Source organism: Peromyscus californicus, unplaced genomic scaffold, assembly GCF_007827085.1.
Source record: "Peromyscus californicus insignis strain IS unplaced genomic scaffold, ASM782708v3 Scaffold_15__1_contigs__length_86483966, whole genome shotgun sequence".
In the NCBI taxonomy this organism is placed as follows: domain Eukaryota; kingdom Metazoa; phylum Chordata; class Mammalia; order Rodentia; family Cricetidae; genus Peromyscus; species Peromyscus californicus.
This window is the reverse complement of record NW_026294447.1, coordinates 48,787,534-48,803,450: the sequence shown is the minus strand read 5'-3', so window position 1 is coordinate 48,803,450 and position 15,917 is coordinate 48,787,534. Positions and strand designations below refer to the sequence as shown.

Here is a 15,917-nt window from a genome sequence, read left to right as displayed (position 1 = left end):
ATAATCACAATTAAAATGTGACTTAGAGAGCTATTATAGTGACAAGTAATTGGAAATTATTGGACATTGATTCTCTGGCTGTGGAATTCACATGACCTCAGGAAGCTAGAACAATAGGAAAAACACTTCTCAACTCACTCTATTAGTATTATCCAGATACCAAGATAAGACACACACATCACAAGAAAAGAAATGTGTCTCTCTTTGGCTAGAGATGCAAAAATCCTCTATAAAGTATCAGCAGACCAAATGCCCCATCATAGAAAAAGGCGTTTACAGCCTGAACAAGTGGCATTTATTGTGGGAACCCAATGCTGCTATGATGGCTCAGAAGTTGCTAATGTGATACATTATACTCATAGCATAAAAGGAAGAATCACAATAGTTCAACTAAACACCAACTCCTTTTATGGTTTCAAGATGAAATAGAGTGGAAAGGAAGCCTGGCACCCCCTGGAAGGCTCTAGAACCCATAAGTCAATGGTAAGAAATAGAGGCTTTCCTCTCAAGAGCAGGATGAGGTAAGATGTCTGTTCTCACCATTCCTGCCCAAGAATGCTGTGCTCAAGACTCTAGTCAGGCATGAAATTAAAGATGTAAAATTTTCAGACTGGAAAGAGATAATTAAAACTATATCTATTCAAAATTCTACAATCTCCAATATAGGAGACCCTGAGGAAACCACTAAATGTGAATAGAATAAATACATGAGTATCGCAAGATCACAGGGTTTGAGACCAAACTGATGCAAAGGCCAGTCAGTTCTGCTCCTATCCATCTCATTTAAAGTAAGTCCAAAGGAAATTAAGAAAGGGATGTTATTAAGGATAAAATACTTGCAAAGAAATTAACCAAGAAAGTGTAAAACTCACACCCTGAAAACTACAAAACACTGTTAAAAAAAAAAAAAAAGATCTAATAAAGAGGGAGGCAGCTCATGGTCACAGACTGGAAAACGTCACATTGCTGAATGGGAGGTAATATTCCCAAGCTAGCCTACATACTTAACACAGATTTTTTTCTCTGCAGGAAGGAACAAGGTGATCTCATAATTCTCATGGATGTTTAAGGAACCAAGAAAAGCTAAGAATAGTCTTGAAAAAGAAGAACAAGTTGGAGAACTCACGCTTCCTGACTTTGTAGTTACAAAGTCTCCATACCTAAGGCACTGGTGTAAAGAGAGACCTACACATTGACAGAATAGAACACAGTCCAAGAATCCACCCTCGCATCTGTGGTCAACCGATTTCTGACAGAGGTACCAAAACAATTCTGTGTGTGTGTTGGGGGTGGGGGGCAGTCTTTCCAACAAATGCTACTGGGACACCTGAACTTCCACTCGCGGATGTTCACATCTCATGCCGAATGAAAGTATTAACTCAGAATGGGCCAGCAACCTGCAGGCAGGAGCAAACTACAAATCACTAGAAGAAAACAGGCGCAATTCTTCATGACTTGAATTAGACAATGGCTTCTTATCCAACATTAAAAGCATACACAACAAAAGGAAAAGGGGTGGGGGGGCTGCAAAGATGGCTTTCCGTTAAGACTGCTCTTCCAGAGGACCCAGGTTTGATTCCTAGCACCCACTAATTACTCCACTTCTGAGGGTATCTAGCTCCCCCTTATGGACTCCACAGGCACTGCAAGCAGGTGGTGCGCAGACATAAGAAGCTCGTACACATAAAATAAAAATAATAAAGGAAAAATGTTTTTAAAGATAAAATAAATGAATTAGCCTTTAGCACAGTTTAAAACTTTTGTGTTTCTAGGGACACCATGAAGTGAGAGAAAAGACAATTCACCTATAGGCTCTGTTTGATGAGCCTTGCCTCTAAAACACATGTAACACTTAAAACAGTTTCTAGTAAAAGAACAGACAACTCAACTGAAAACAGGCAAGGGATGTGAATGGATGCTTCTTTCAGAAAGTATCCATGGGGCTAGGTGTGGTGATCCACACATCTAACCCCAGGGCATGGGAGACGAGGCAGACGAATTGTGAGCTCATGGCTAGCCTGGACTACACAGCAAAGCCCCGTCTCATTATACGCACACACAAAGACTATACTGTCCCAGGAAAGGCGCAAAGCTACACAGAGAAACCCTGTCTCGAAAAACCAAAAAAAAAAAAAAAAAAAAAAAAAAAAAAGACTATACTGAAGGTCACTGAAGGAGCAAAATGTTACTCCACATTACCTGTCGTTACGGAATGCCAATCAAATCTAAAGTAATATTCCCTTTCAATCATGTGGGAGCGAAGAAGACGAACATTGGAAGTGTTGGTGATGCTGTGGGGAATGAAATGCTGCCAGGCTGGTGCCCTCCTGGGACTGTTGTCCAGCTCTGGGCATGGGCCTTGGCACTTCTTGTGTGAAAGAGCACGTTTCAGTGTGCCTCTGTCACTGCTGTTAGCAACTTTTCCCCTGCAGGCGACCCAGTGCCACGGGAAAGTGCTCTCCTTGTCATGTTCTGTCCTTTCTAATTACAAATGGGAAGGGACTGCAAGCCATGGAGGCAGCAACCCCCGCCCTGAAGGAAGGCCGAGGCGCCAGTGCGGGTGTAAGCACCGCAGAGGTCCCAGGCTCAGGTACAGAAGCAGCAGGCGCACAGGAGGAAGTCTTTCTCTCTCACGGCACTCGGTGCTAAGCGGGGCATTATTTCCAGACTGCACAGGAAGAGTGACTCTCAGAAAGGCTCATTTTCTTGCCTCTCCTTCCCATTTGAAAGCAGAAGCAAGTTCGAAGACAGACCCAGTGATGCGGAGTAAAAGACCAGTGAGGCCCACAGCTGTGGAGGCACAAGGAAGGAACTGGAGGCAAGATGGAGCTGTGGAGAAAGGCAAGTTCTTGCTGGGCCTGGGTGTGCATGCCTGCAGTCCCAGCACTTGAAAGACTGAGCAGGATAATTGCTGTGAGTTTGAGGCTAGCCTGGACCACATAGTAAGTTCCAAGAGCCTGGACGACAGAATAAGGTTCTGTCTCAAAGACTAAGAAAGGAAGGAAAGAGGGGAGAAAGGGAAGGAAGGAAGGAAGAAAGGAAGGAAGGGAGGGAGGGAAGAAGGGAAGAAGAAAGGGAGGAAGGGAGGAAGAAAGGAAGGAAGGAAGGGAGAAAGGAAGGAAGGAAAGGAGGATGGAAAGGAGGATGGAAGGGAGGGAGGAAGGGAGGAAGGAAAGAAGGAAGGAAAGGAGGATGGAAAGGAGGATGGAAGGGAAGGGGGAAGGGAGGGAGGAAGGGAGGAAGGAAAGAAGGGAAGTCCTAACTGGGCCTGGTGGCACAAGACTGTAATCCCAGCTACTCAGGAGGCTAAGGCAGGAAAACCTCAAGGTGAAGGTCAGCCTAGGCTACAGAGTTAGTTCAAGTGCAGCCTGAGCAACTCAGCAAGACTGTGCCTCAAAATAAAGAGAAAAGGAAGGATTGGGAATACGGCTCAGTGAAAAGAGGGAGGAAAAGAGAGGAGGTGGGGAGAGGGAAAGAAAGGGATGATGGTGAGGAGGGTCCTCAGGAGCAGAAGGAGGAGAAGTCAGAAAAGGATGGACTCTTGGCTATTAGATACGAAGATACCTGGAAGGTTTGGGAACGAGTTCCCTGAAGACTGTGAGACAATGACTGGGAGGCTGGAAGCTGGGGGTAGCGGCGTTGGACCCAAGGTCAAAGGGTTCTGGGCTGTCCAGAAAAGGCATCTCAGTTTTATTTACAAACGTGAAGGATGGTGGAGAGATGGCTTTTGGCCTCGGGGAGCTGAGTTCTGTCTTGATTATGCTTAGAACGACCAGAAGAAGTACTCCTCTACCAGAGTAGAAATGAGCACTGGAAAGAAAAACAGGGAACCCGGCGGCGGTGGCGCACGCCTTTAATCCCAGCGCTGGGGAGGCAGAGGCAGGCGGATCTCTGTGAGTTCGAGATCAGCCTGGGCTACAGAGCGAGATCCAGGACAGGCACCAAAACTACACAGAGAAACCCTGTCCCGGAAAAAAATAAAAGAAAGAAAGAAAGAAAACCAGGGATGGAGAGGATGAAGGAGGACAACAGAGAGGGAACCAGATGGTAAATGTGCCAACTTTTCACACACACGAAAAAATACAGAGCTAGTTAAAAATACAAGTACAAAAACATGCTGCGTGGTTACTTAAATAAAAAACTACCAGTGGTTACAACCAGAGCGATGGTTTAAAAGTCAACAAGCATTTGCTCACGTGACACAGAACTTCAGTTGCATGTTTAGATGTTTGAAATGGCCATTAGCACATAGAGCCTGAAGAGGAGAACCAAGCTAACCCCGATGAAGATGAGCAAAGTCATGCAAGTGATGGAGTCACTGACAAAAATAATTTGATGACTTGATATGCCCTGAAACACAGGGAACTGCTGTCTGTGGTGTGATTATGGGAATTAAAGGCTGGTGGGGGAGGGGAGGTTCCATGTTCCTTCCAGCTCCAGAAATCTGTAACACAAGTGGAAAACTGGCTCGGATATATACGGGCTCCAGGACACAAAGAAATGTTCAAAGAAGAAAACAGAGAATTGTACAACACGCACATTCTCAGATCATCATGTGATAATTTTAGCAATAAATCAAAGCATAATTATAGCGCCAACCTCACAGAACCTTTAAAAAGCAAATCTTTTTGAATAACATTTGAAATGAGTTAAACAGCTACATAGAGAATGGGCGAGGATGTTTATCTTAGCCAAGGAAAGGATGTGAATTAGGAAAAATACCCTGTCAGTCAAATAAGTATTTTTTTCTACACCAAAAAATCAAGTCAGTAAGAAGGTAGTTGAATAAGATAAACATTCATACATTCATCCAATTAACTTACTCTCTCTCTCTCTCCCTCTCTCATGCATGCTTGCTTCTGTGTGTGTGTGTGTGTGTGTGTGTGTGTGTGTGTGTGTGTGTGTGAGAGAGAGAGAGAGAGAGAGAGAGAGAGAGAGAGAGAGAGAAGCTTCCTGTCATCCCATCACAAAGGAAGGGAGCCCTTAGCCTTGAAAAATGACCTCAACATAGCATAGAGTATTCCATGAACTCCTCAGAACAGTTTGAAAACCAGTTCTTCAATGGTCAGTTGGCTGGCTCAATGCTACTGTGTTATTAATCTAATGGAAGTCCCAAGACACAGAAAACCTGGGTACCAATGTGCTAAGAGTTAACAGGAAAGGTCAGGAAGTGACTTTGGGATCTGCTGGGGACAGTGGACAGACATTGTCAACCATCATGGTAACCAGGAATGTTTAGTTGGTGAGGACTGTGAAGCTTGATGCTGGGAGGTGTCAGTCTTGGTCTACATGGAAAGTTTCACTCCAACCTTGCCTCGTACTAGCAGACACTGGTTAATCACAAACCTTCCTGGAGTCTGCTAGCCAGACCATCTCTATGACTTATTATTTTAGGGCATCTAAAAACCATCACAACTGAGGAAAGGGAATGCAGTATCTAACTGGGGGGTCAACTCTTCCTACAAAAAAAGCCCTCAAAAGGAAGAAAAGGCAGAGGGGACCGTTCTAAGTGTCAGCTTGCCACCTCACCTCCAGCTGAGCACCTTCCAACCCAGTGCAGAAGCTCCCCGAGCCTCGGGACCCCCTGGTTTTCATAGGAGCGTGTAGCCAGCACTACAGGGGTTCTGTAAGAGTTGAACATATACAGAGATAGATGATGTGTTAAGTCCTCGGAGGACAGGTAAGTGACTCCACATTCGTGGAAACATACATAAGTCTCAAGAAGGCACACGGGACATCACGTTAAAGGGGAAAAAGGCAGAATGGTGTATGCCGAGGGATGACAAAGTGTGATCCTCAGAAGAGCTGAGAAAGTCCATCTCCCCATCTCAGGAGGAAGCGTGTGCGCAAACAGGTAATATGTCACCCTCCAAGGTGACCGAGAATCCTGCCTGCGTGAACTAGACTCAGGTAACCTGCAGCATCAAGAGGTTGCAAAAGTAGGAAAGGCTTCCTGTCATCCCATCCCAAGGACAGGAAGCCCAGAATTCTCTCTCCTGTGACTCAAGTTCATCTGGGGACTGCAAGTCCTCATAGCTCCCTGGCCAGCATGATGGTATTTGAAAGTTTGACTAGGAATGCCTGTGGTGGGACCGCTTTCTCCAGGGTCCAGTTGCCCCCCCCCCCATGCCCTGCATCCCAAGTTATACTCATTGTCACTTGTGGTGGTCTGATCTCTGGCTCACTAACTATGAGTGTCCATCCTCCATCCTCCAAGGAGAGGTGATCAATAAAAGAGAAGCAGATGTGATCAGACATCAGGACCAAGAACCCCAAGAGCTTAATTAGGCTTCTAAAGATGGCCCTCTGGATGGGTGGGGGAGGATGCAATGGGGGTGCTGAAGAGACAGCACAGGAAAGCTGCCTAGTGATTCAGAAGGAAACGGGGCTGGGGGGAGGGGCGGGAACGGGAAAACAGTGGTGGAGTGGGGAGGGGAGACCAGAGTGCCAGGGGAAAGGAGGAGGTATCCTTCTTGTCATTGGCTGGACTGGGTGCTTCCGCATCTGAACCAAGCAGTGTCCATCCCACAGGCTGAAGAAGTCATGTACCAACCACCATCTCCCTTCTTTCTCTCTGTGCTTTGAAGGGGACAAGATTGATGCTGGTCACCTCACAGGGCTGTCCTGTATTTTGGAGACTCCAGGTAATGCGTTAAATGAGAGTAAGAACCAGGAGGGGTCATGTCAACTTTGATAACAGATCAAAAAGAGATAGGAAGTGGGGACCAGAAAGGACAAAATGGCAGAAGGCTCATGTCCGGGAAGACCTTAGGGATGAGAAGTCCCAGAGCCACAAGAGAAGAAAGAGGGACATTTTCTTTGTGTTATAACAGGACAGTTTTAAGTTTCCTTAAAGAGACAAGGAAACATTGAATTTAGTTTTTCATTACTTTGGCTATTAGAGCAGTCTTCTTGAAAAGAGCTGCTTTACCCGGGACCTCAAGAATTATCTGGGTTACAGCCACATCAAACCCACCTCTTCACAGAGAAGGATGTGGAAAGGAAGAGATAACAGACTAGAATTTAGAATTTAAAAAGAAAACCCCCCGAATTTCTATGAATAAAAGGAAGGCATCAGAGTCGCAATAGGCTCAGGCGAACACGGGAAAGGACTGGGATGCCGGGTAGTGAGAGCAAGAACTTGGCCCTGGACAGGACTCCGATGCCTCGACCCTGAACACTTCCAGGTAGAAAATGAGTGACGGATGAGATCCCAGACTTCGCCGAATGGCCGGTCTGAGCTTCCCTGGGAGATCTCAGGCGGTGTGTTTCAGAGGAATGAGCCGCTTGCCCTCCCTTGAGTGGGCACAGACTCTCACTGGCCGCTCCCAGCTCCTGCTCCCCACACCCACACACTGCTCTTCAGCTAGAACTCTAAGGTGCACCTGCCATTGTTCCCACAGAAAAGCATCTTAAGGCACAGCAGAAACTCCTGCTGTGCCTGGAGATGGAGTCTGAACCTGGCCTCACAGGCTCTGGGTGGGAAAAGATGTTCTAAGCACAGGCATGAGGGAAAAAAGCCCAAAATCGTTCCTCTTTCTAAAGGACAAACAGTGGACCTCTGAGAAAAAAAAAGACAGAATGATATGGACTTAGAAGGGGACCATCCAGCACAAAGCACTTGAGTATGTATGGCTGTTGTTGCTGGTCATGCGGGTCCTTTCTGCCTTGCCATTTGCAGAACAGCTGAACTTACAGGCTCCTGGCTAATTTTGGGAGGTCTTTCTTGGCTAATGAGGAGTATGGCCTGTGGCTCCTGCGTGAGGGTCCTTTTCCCCTGGCAGAATGTGTACATGACATCTCAAGGTGGCTCACCTGTCACCTGTGCCACCGGCAAGCCCTCCTAGAGCCCAGGGGCCCTGGCAGCTGAGAGTCTGGCACACACGTGTGTCACTGCTGCCATGAGCTCCTGCGGCGGCTTCTGGGCCACTTCCTTTCCTCCTCCAGCCTTTCAGAGCCCGCCCCCCAGGCCTCTTTTCCCAGGACTTGTACAGTTACTTTCTCCAACCCGCTCATGACTCAACCAGACTCATTAGTGAGCAGTCCTGGGAGTGTACTACACATATTCTCTCAGTTCCCACCTCATTCTGCAGGGGAATAAAGGTATCACTTGACGGCAGCCCGCCACACCATTCTCAGAATTCTCAGGGGCTCAGCTGCCTCCTGGTAAGTTCTAACTTTTTTTTTGGTTTTTTCGAGACAGGGTTTCTCTGTGTAGCTTTGCACCTTTCCTGGAACTCGCTTTGGAGACCAGGCTGGCCTCGAACTCACAGAGATCCGCCTGCCTCTGCCTCCCAAGTGCTGAGATTAAAGGCGTGCGCCACCACCGCTCGGCAAGTTCTAACGTCTTATCCCGGCTTCCATCTCCTCAGTCACCAGGCCTCCCGAGCCTCTAGGCCAAGCACAGCCAGCTTACGGACTTCTGGATGCAAGCCGCCATGCTCCAGAACGCATTGGTTACCCTTTTAGTCCCTGAACTCCATTCATAGGAACACAAACCGGCTAGACCCAAGGTCTCTTTCTCTCTGGTTCTTCCCTTTACCCTGGTTCTTTGAGCTCCATTTTACACTTCTGCCTCTTTCCAATTTGGAATTCTGAGTGTCTCCCTGTAAGTTTGAAATCGTGGGGTTTCCCTGGAGCAGTGGCTTGTGCATAGTCAACACTCAGTAAACGTTCCAAGCTTTCTATCTCTGTGTAAGCCCTCCTCCCTCCACAAACACACAGAATTCACAAACGCAGCCCTGTTTCCTAAGCCAGACCGGCTGTCTACAGAAGCGCTTCCTCAATTTAAGAACTGTTCAAATCCCTGGAGACTGGTTAACAAACAGCGGCTGGTTCTGGTCTGGGCAGAGGTCTGGGGCAATTTTATAAGTTCTCAGGTGTAGCTGGGATCCATTCACACCTGTTGATCAGCCCCAGAGGGTTCACTTGGTGCAACACCGGGCGCTCAGGTGGAGAACCCCAAGGCTGAGATGCTCGGTCCTGCGAGGGCCCAGGAAGCAGAGTTATCGAGTGACCAGCCGGCTCACTTACCTATGGTGGACACCACAGTACCCACGAAGTAGAAGGCGCCGGTGAAGTCCCAGCGAGGGCGCACGCTGTCCATGCGGATGCCCGCCCTGGTGGCTTCCTCGTAGTGACGGAGGAAGCCTCGCAGCTCTTCGCGGCTCAGGTTGTGGCCGCGGCTGAAGTTGGCCAGGCGTTCTTCCCAGCGCTGCTTGGCCTGCAGCTCGTGCGCCAGCTCCAGCGCCGAGAATACAGCGGCGCCGCCCAGCAGGTAGAGCACGATGAGCCCCGCGAGCAGCAGGAAGCGCGCGTTGTCCTCATTCATGTGGCCCGGGCCACAGCCGCAACCGCGGCCAGCCATGGCACTGCAAGACAACCCGGCGAGGGCCACCGCCCGCGGACCCGTGCCCACGCCCTGGGAGGATCCGGCTCTACGGGCCCTTAGCCCGCTCCTCGTGCCGGCTCGCCCATGCCCGCTGCGCGCTCCCCCAGGCGGCGTGGATCCCCAGGCTGCAGCCCTGGCTGTTCCTCTGGCGCTAGCTCCCCACGTCCGCCTGGACTCGTGGTTTCGAATCCGCTTTGTCCCCGCCGCCTCCCCGGTCCGCCCTGGAGTTCTCCTTAAGGCTGAAGATCAGAGCGTCGGGGCGCAGAGTCTGCTTCGACTCGGTACGAGGGTGCGGGCGCCTGGGACTCACCCGGCCTCCTGATCCTGCTCAGATTGGGGAGGGGGCGTGGCGCGCCTTCAAGGCAAACTCCAGAGAACTTGAACTCATCCCGTAGAAAAAGGCCGTGGGTTCAGACAGAACCGGCAGGTAAACTGAGCATCAAGGTCCGGCTTCCTTGGACCAGCGCTTTCCAAGCTGTGTCTGCTGTCTTCCGTGCCTCTTCAGATGGAACTGCGGTGCGTATTAGTGACAGTGTTCCTCCGAGCCTTTATCCTCCTGAATCACCCGGGCTTAGAGGCTGGAACCGGTTTGGGGCAGGCACGGACGCAGGGACAGTGCGAAGAGACAGATCTGCCGCCGGCTCGGATGTCCGCCGCCGGGCACACAGGCTCCGCGGCAGCACGAGGGCGGCCCGCTGTGGGGAGGAGAGCAGAGTGGGAGGTTGGAACTGTGAAGGAAGTTAGGAGCATCCTCCCAGGCAGCCTTCCTCGACTTCCCCCTAACCAGAGCGCTCTTGGCCTCGAGGCCCTTCACAGAGCGTTCTCTGTCGCCACGTGCCGGCCCTGCCAGCCCATTTCTCCGAGAACCGGCCAAGGACAGCGACCAAGAGAGTTCCATCTCTTCTACCTGGGCTTGACTGCCTCAGCTCCTTAGTTCTTGCGCAGCCAAGGGCACTGCGCCCAGTGCTCCTGGCTACAGCATGCAAGCCAGCAGCAAGGCTCTCCAGCGAACCGCTGGTGAACCCACCCAGAGACCCCCAATTTGCAACAGGCGCAGGAGCCGCCGCCGCGCTCGGGTCTCATTCACCCTTCTCCCCGCAAAACGCACCTGTTCTGTGGAATAGATTCAGCGTGGTCCCTGGCTCCCCTTCTCAAGAGGCTCTGCCCTGCCCAGTGGGGCTGGGAGCAGAGGTCCGTGTTCAGTGCTGCTTTCTCTGCGGGGCATGCTCAAACATTGCAACAGGTGGAGCCCTGCAGCTGCCACCCTCGGCGACTCCACCCCGGTGCCCGCCTCTCGGCCCCAGGGCCAGTCTCCTGCGCTGGTCTCTGCTGGCGCTCGCCAGAAGCTCCGAAGGCCAACAACCTCAGAGCAGCGACGGGTGTGCAGATCCCTGGAGTGGTTGCTTAAGAGCAAGGTCGAGAGCCTCGATGGTCTGCGTGGGTCCCTCTGGGGCCAGAAGAGGGCGCTGAGTGCCCTTTAGACATACCTGGTCCCCAGCTGGTCCCCAGCAGGCTATCCATTAGTACACTGACTACTGCACAGGGGAGCGAATATATCTGCATGAAGGAATGGATTCTTAGCTACCAGCGATCTAAATAGAATTTCTCCGCCTATGGAAGGAGTGGTCCCAGGAGACCCACCCACGATACTCGCCAGAAACAGAACTAGAAAGACTTGCAGTTCTGTTGAGTAGATGCAAATTATTTTGATGAAAGTAACTCTGGCGATTCATCTTGCATTATGTCTCCTGGAGAGGAAGAACTTTAGAGGCGACTGAGTATGCACCCGGGGTGAGTATCCCAATTATCTTTGCTAGTTTAAGAAACATTTCAAGTACATCAAAATTGAATGAATTTCACAATACCACACACCAACACCTAGATTTATAAGTGACAGTTTACTAGACTTGATAATATCTATCTGTTCCTTTCTATTCATCAACCCATTCAGTTAGGATGTGTTCTGAAAGGTTGTAGACATCCACACACTTTCACCCCATCTGCACCCAGTGCTGGTCATTATTAAGAGTTCCGTATTCAGATTTTTTGCTTTTGTGGTAAAATTTGCATACAATGACATGTAAATGTACCATGAGATGAGTTCTGACAAATATGTACATCTTTGGGGGTCAAACAATGGTCTACCTCCCTCATCATCTAAGTGCCAACTGATCCAAGCTCCCACAAATATCTTTCCAGCAAATCCTCACCCACATTCCTGCAGAGGTAACCATGGGTCTGATTATTTTTGCTGCCATGGATTATTTTTCCTTTATAGAACTCAGTTTTGCCTCTTCAGGTCTCTGGACTCATGAGAACCATAATCATGTGTCTTGTGTAAAGTGTGTTTCTGAAGCATATCCATGTTATATGTCCTAGTCATCATTTTAATGATTCTTCATTGTTTGGATATGCCATAATTTTATTCATGCTTTGTGACAGAAACAAGGAATGTGAGAAAATTCCATTATCACAAATAAAACTGTTAGGAAACACGAATTCAATTTAAATAATAAAACTGTTAGCGACATTCCTGTCAATGGTTTGTGGATATGTTTCTTATCTTTTGGGCAAACACCTAGCAGAGAAGTGCTGAATCATAGGTAAGGATGCATTTAGTTCTGTTAGAATCTGCCTGACATCATTTCAAAGTAGCTCTACTAACTGAAAATGCAGTGTCCATATCCTTATAGACACTTGGCAGTACTGGCCATTTTAGTTTTAAGCCCACTGTATAACCGGCACATAAGCTTCTCTCATTGGGGTTTTGTATTTTCTGGATATCTAGTATATTGGACATTTGTATCCCTTTGAAAATGGTAGGAATAATTTGCCCACTTAAAAAATTGGTCTTGGGGCTGGGAAGATGCTTCAGTCAGTAAAGTGTTCATCACACAGGCATGATGACTGGAGTTCAGATCAACACATACATAAAGAGATGAGCACAGTGGCATATGTCTGAAATCCCAGCACTCCTGGGCAGGTGGGGACAGGTGGAGCTGACTAGCCACTCCAGTGAGCTCCAGGTTCAGTGAGAGCCCCTGTCACAAAAAAAAAAAAAACATGATAGAGAGCAACTCAGATACCCAACGTTGACCTCTGGTTTCCACACGCACACATGTGCATTCACATACAACACACACACATGCACACACACAAAAATCGATCCCTATTATTGAGGTTTAGTGTTTTATATATCTAGAATACCAGCCCTTTCTTAGATGTGTATTTTGCAATATTATTTTTTCATCTCTGGCATACCCTTTGGTTTTAAAGATGTTTTCTAACAAAGTTTTTAGTTTTGGTAAAGTCCAGTTCTCCAATCTGTAATGTTTGATACCCTTTGCCCATTAAGAAATTATTGCTGCTTTCAAGGTTGTGTGTTTTGTCTCTCTTCTAGCTTGCATAGTTGGTCTGTGTGGTGTAGATCTAGTTTATTCCTTACTGTGCAAATCAGACTTAAGGTTCGTTTTGTTCAAAAGGCTATCCACCTTTTTCTAGTGCCGCTTATTGAGAAGGAAAACAGGGATGCATTTACTTCAGGAGTCTTTTCTTTTGTCCATTATCTATTTATCTAGCTGTTACGCCAATAAAAATCATTTAATTGATTTACAGGTCTTGAAGTCAAGAAATGCAAGGTTTCCAACTTAGCTCTTTTTCAATATTTCTTAGCATGTAATAAGTTGTTTCCATTTTAAAAATCCAAGAACTGTGGTTTTAAAGAGACATTTTAACATAGACACAGAAAAGTCTATGTTGTCTTGATTAGGACTGTGTGATCTTGTTTTGGGAAGAAGCAGTACTTTGACCATTCATGAATGAGGTCTATCTCTGCACACACACACATACACACATACACACACACACACACACACACACACACACACACACACCCCTAGTTGCTATAGTACAGAGATCTTGTATATCTTTTTATGAATATATCCTAAAGAATTATTTTTGTTCTGATTGTACTGAACATAGAAATCCAAATGTTTTATCTTTTCTTGTTTGCTGTTGGATCCTAGAAACTTGCTGCATTCATTCATTAGTTCCAACGGTCCCTTAGGAGCTTCTGTGTAAATAAATAACTGTCATCTGAAGCAGAGGTTTGCTTTCTTCACTTTAAAAAAAATCTTGTCTTATTGCAATATCTAAGAAATAATAAGACACAGAAGAGCTGGAAGCAGGTTATTTTTCTTGCTAAGATTTAAGAGGGAATCCTTCAGTTTGTTACTGCAGATACTGTGAGCTATGGGGTTGCCATAGATCCCCTCCATCACCCCCTTCCCCAAGACAGGGTTTCTCTGTGTAGTCCTGGCTGTCTTGGAAAACCAGGCTGGTTTCGAAACTCAGAGATCCTCCTGCCTCTGCCTCCTGAGTACTGGGATTAAAGGTGTGTGCCACCACTGCCTGGCCATAGTTGCTCTTTTTGAGGGTGAAAACATTTCCTTTTGCCTTTATCTCTAGTTTTTGATGTTGTTGTTTTAAATAAAGCAGAGATGATTGAATTTTATCAGTGCTTTCTGTGACTACTTATATTTTTTCTTTATTCTGTTAATGTTGTATTTCATCAATTTATTTTTAGTTAAGGATAAACTTTAAAAAAAGGACAAACATTTAAAACTTTGGCATTTTTGAGATGAATTCTACTTGGGATTGCACTGCATTTTTATTTTTCTGCTTCTCCTTGGGTTTGCCTCCCCGCCCCCCAGCTATGTATGTGTGTGCAAGATCACTGATTTTAGGCCCTTCCTTTTAAAGAGTATTTTAATATTCATAGGTGCATATAATGTGTTCAGGTCAAATCAACTTCCATTCCCTTCCTCCCCTCCAATTTCTCCCCTATCCCTCCACCATTTTCTCTCTCAACGTCATGTGCTTTTACATACATACATACACACACACACACACACACACACACACACACACACACACACACGCAGACAGACAGACAGACAGAGAGAGACAGAGAGGACCATTCAGTGGTGCCTGTATGTGTATGGTATGGGACTGTGTACTAGATTAAGTAGCCTCAGGGACTCCATCCCTAAGAAAACGGACTTTCCTTCCCAATTGTCAGTAGCTCCTCGGACAGGGGTGGAACTTTGTGAAGCCCTCTTCCATCCAGGCTGGGATTTTGGCTGGCTTGGTCTTGTGCATGTGGTCCCGGGCGCTGTGCGTTCATGGGTGCCATGGAGCCACCATGTTTGGCAAAGGCCATTTTCCTGCAGACATCTTTTTCCCTCTGGCTCTTCACATCTTCCTAACCCCTCTTCTGTGATGGACTCTTTTTCACGAACATTTCTTCTATTTTAAAGCTGTGGGTTTTCCTGTTAATTCAATGCTACCTGCACTATAAACATTGGGTGGGGGGTGTTACACTTTCATAATCTTTTGCTAAAATCCTTTTCTTCTTTGGCTTGTGAGCCATATACAAATATTTTGCTTAATTTTCATTTTGTAAAAAAAAAAAGAGTTATTTCTAACTTCTTTCACATGTAGTCAGACTTTTTTAATGGTCTAGTCAGATGGCACGCACACACCAAATGCTCTGGGAAGTTCGAGTCTTCTGCAGCCAGAGGTGTGCAGGGTTCTGACTATGTCAGTCTGGTCAAGGCATTTACAAAGTGCTTTTTGGCTCCTTTGTGTTGTCGTCCTAGTTAATTCTGTGGACTGGTGAAATGGGGCATTTAAAACTGCCAGCTCTCCTGGTGTTGTTTCAAGCCTTTTGAAGCTGTAAGGAAACACACAGCATTTGCTCACTAGAGCCTCTTCACGGAGCGGCGTTTTGTTTGTGTGAAATGTCTGCTGCATGAACCATCTGCTTTGCGGAGGCCTTTGTGTGATACCAATCCACTCACGACAGCCTTCTTCTGCCTGACATTTGCATACTATCGCTTCCAATCCATCTGCTTTCAGCCGGTCTCTCTACCTATTTAGGTCCTCACCTCTACCTTTTTCTTCTTCACTAACCATCAACTCCCAGCTGCCTCTTGTCCCACGATGATCTCAGCAGCTTCTAAGGCTGAGCCTGGAGGCAAGACTTCAATAAACAAAGCCCCTCATGTAGGGGATCCAAAGGTCCTGTGTCCACTGCAGCAGCTGGGGCTCTTAAATCTACCCATTTTCCAGAAGCAAGCAGAGGGCAGCAGTCTGGAAGCCGTGCTGTGGAAGAACACTGGTTTCCAGGGCGTGTGGGTTTCCTTTTCTGTGCGGGTTGTGAAGTTCTTAAGGGCTCCAGAGGCTGCCTGGTCCAGGCTTGCTTACTGCTGACTGACAGATTCCTCACAACTTCGATGGAGTTCTTGGAGTGCTCAGGATTCCAGGCCATCCGTCCTTATAATCCTGCAGGCATTAGCCTTACTTTACAGATGAGAACAGGATACAGGCATTAGGGGACTTGCCTAAGCTCATACAGCTTGGGGAGACAGAGGTAGATAACTCAGAGTCTCCAATGCCTTGAGGCTGTCACCTCCAGGTGTCAATTTTCAAGTCTTACCTGGGTAACTGTCAATTCAGGGTGGGT

The 15,917-nt window shown here is 47.4% G+C and overlaps 1 protein-coding gene across 1 annotated transcript in view; it reads right to left on the bottom strand.

Moving 5' to 3' along the window:
* Kcnk13 (potassium two pore domain channel subfamily K member 13) overlaps nt 1-11,167 on the bottom strand; it is a 95,374-nt gene extending 84,207 nt beyond the window's left edge. Inside the window, exons 1-2 of the mRNA XM_052738760.1 lie at nt 10,500-11,167; nt 9,034-10,086 (exon numbers count right to left, since the gene is read on the bottom strand). Coding sequence (XP_052594720.1) covers nt 9,034-9,367 — 334 coding nt within the window. The 5' untranslated portion in view covers nt 9,368-10,086; nt 10,500-11,167. The remainder of the gene's footprint in view (nt 1-9,033; nt 10,087-10,499) is intronic.
* Nucleotides 11,168-15,917: the final 4,750 nt, after the last annotated feature.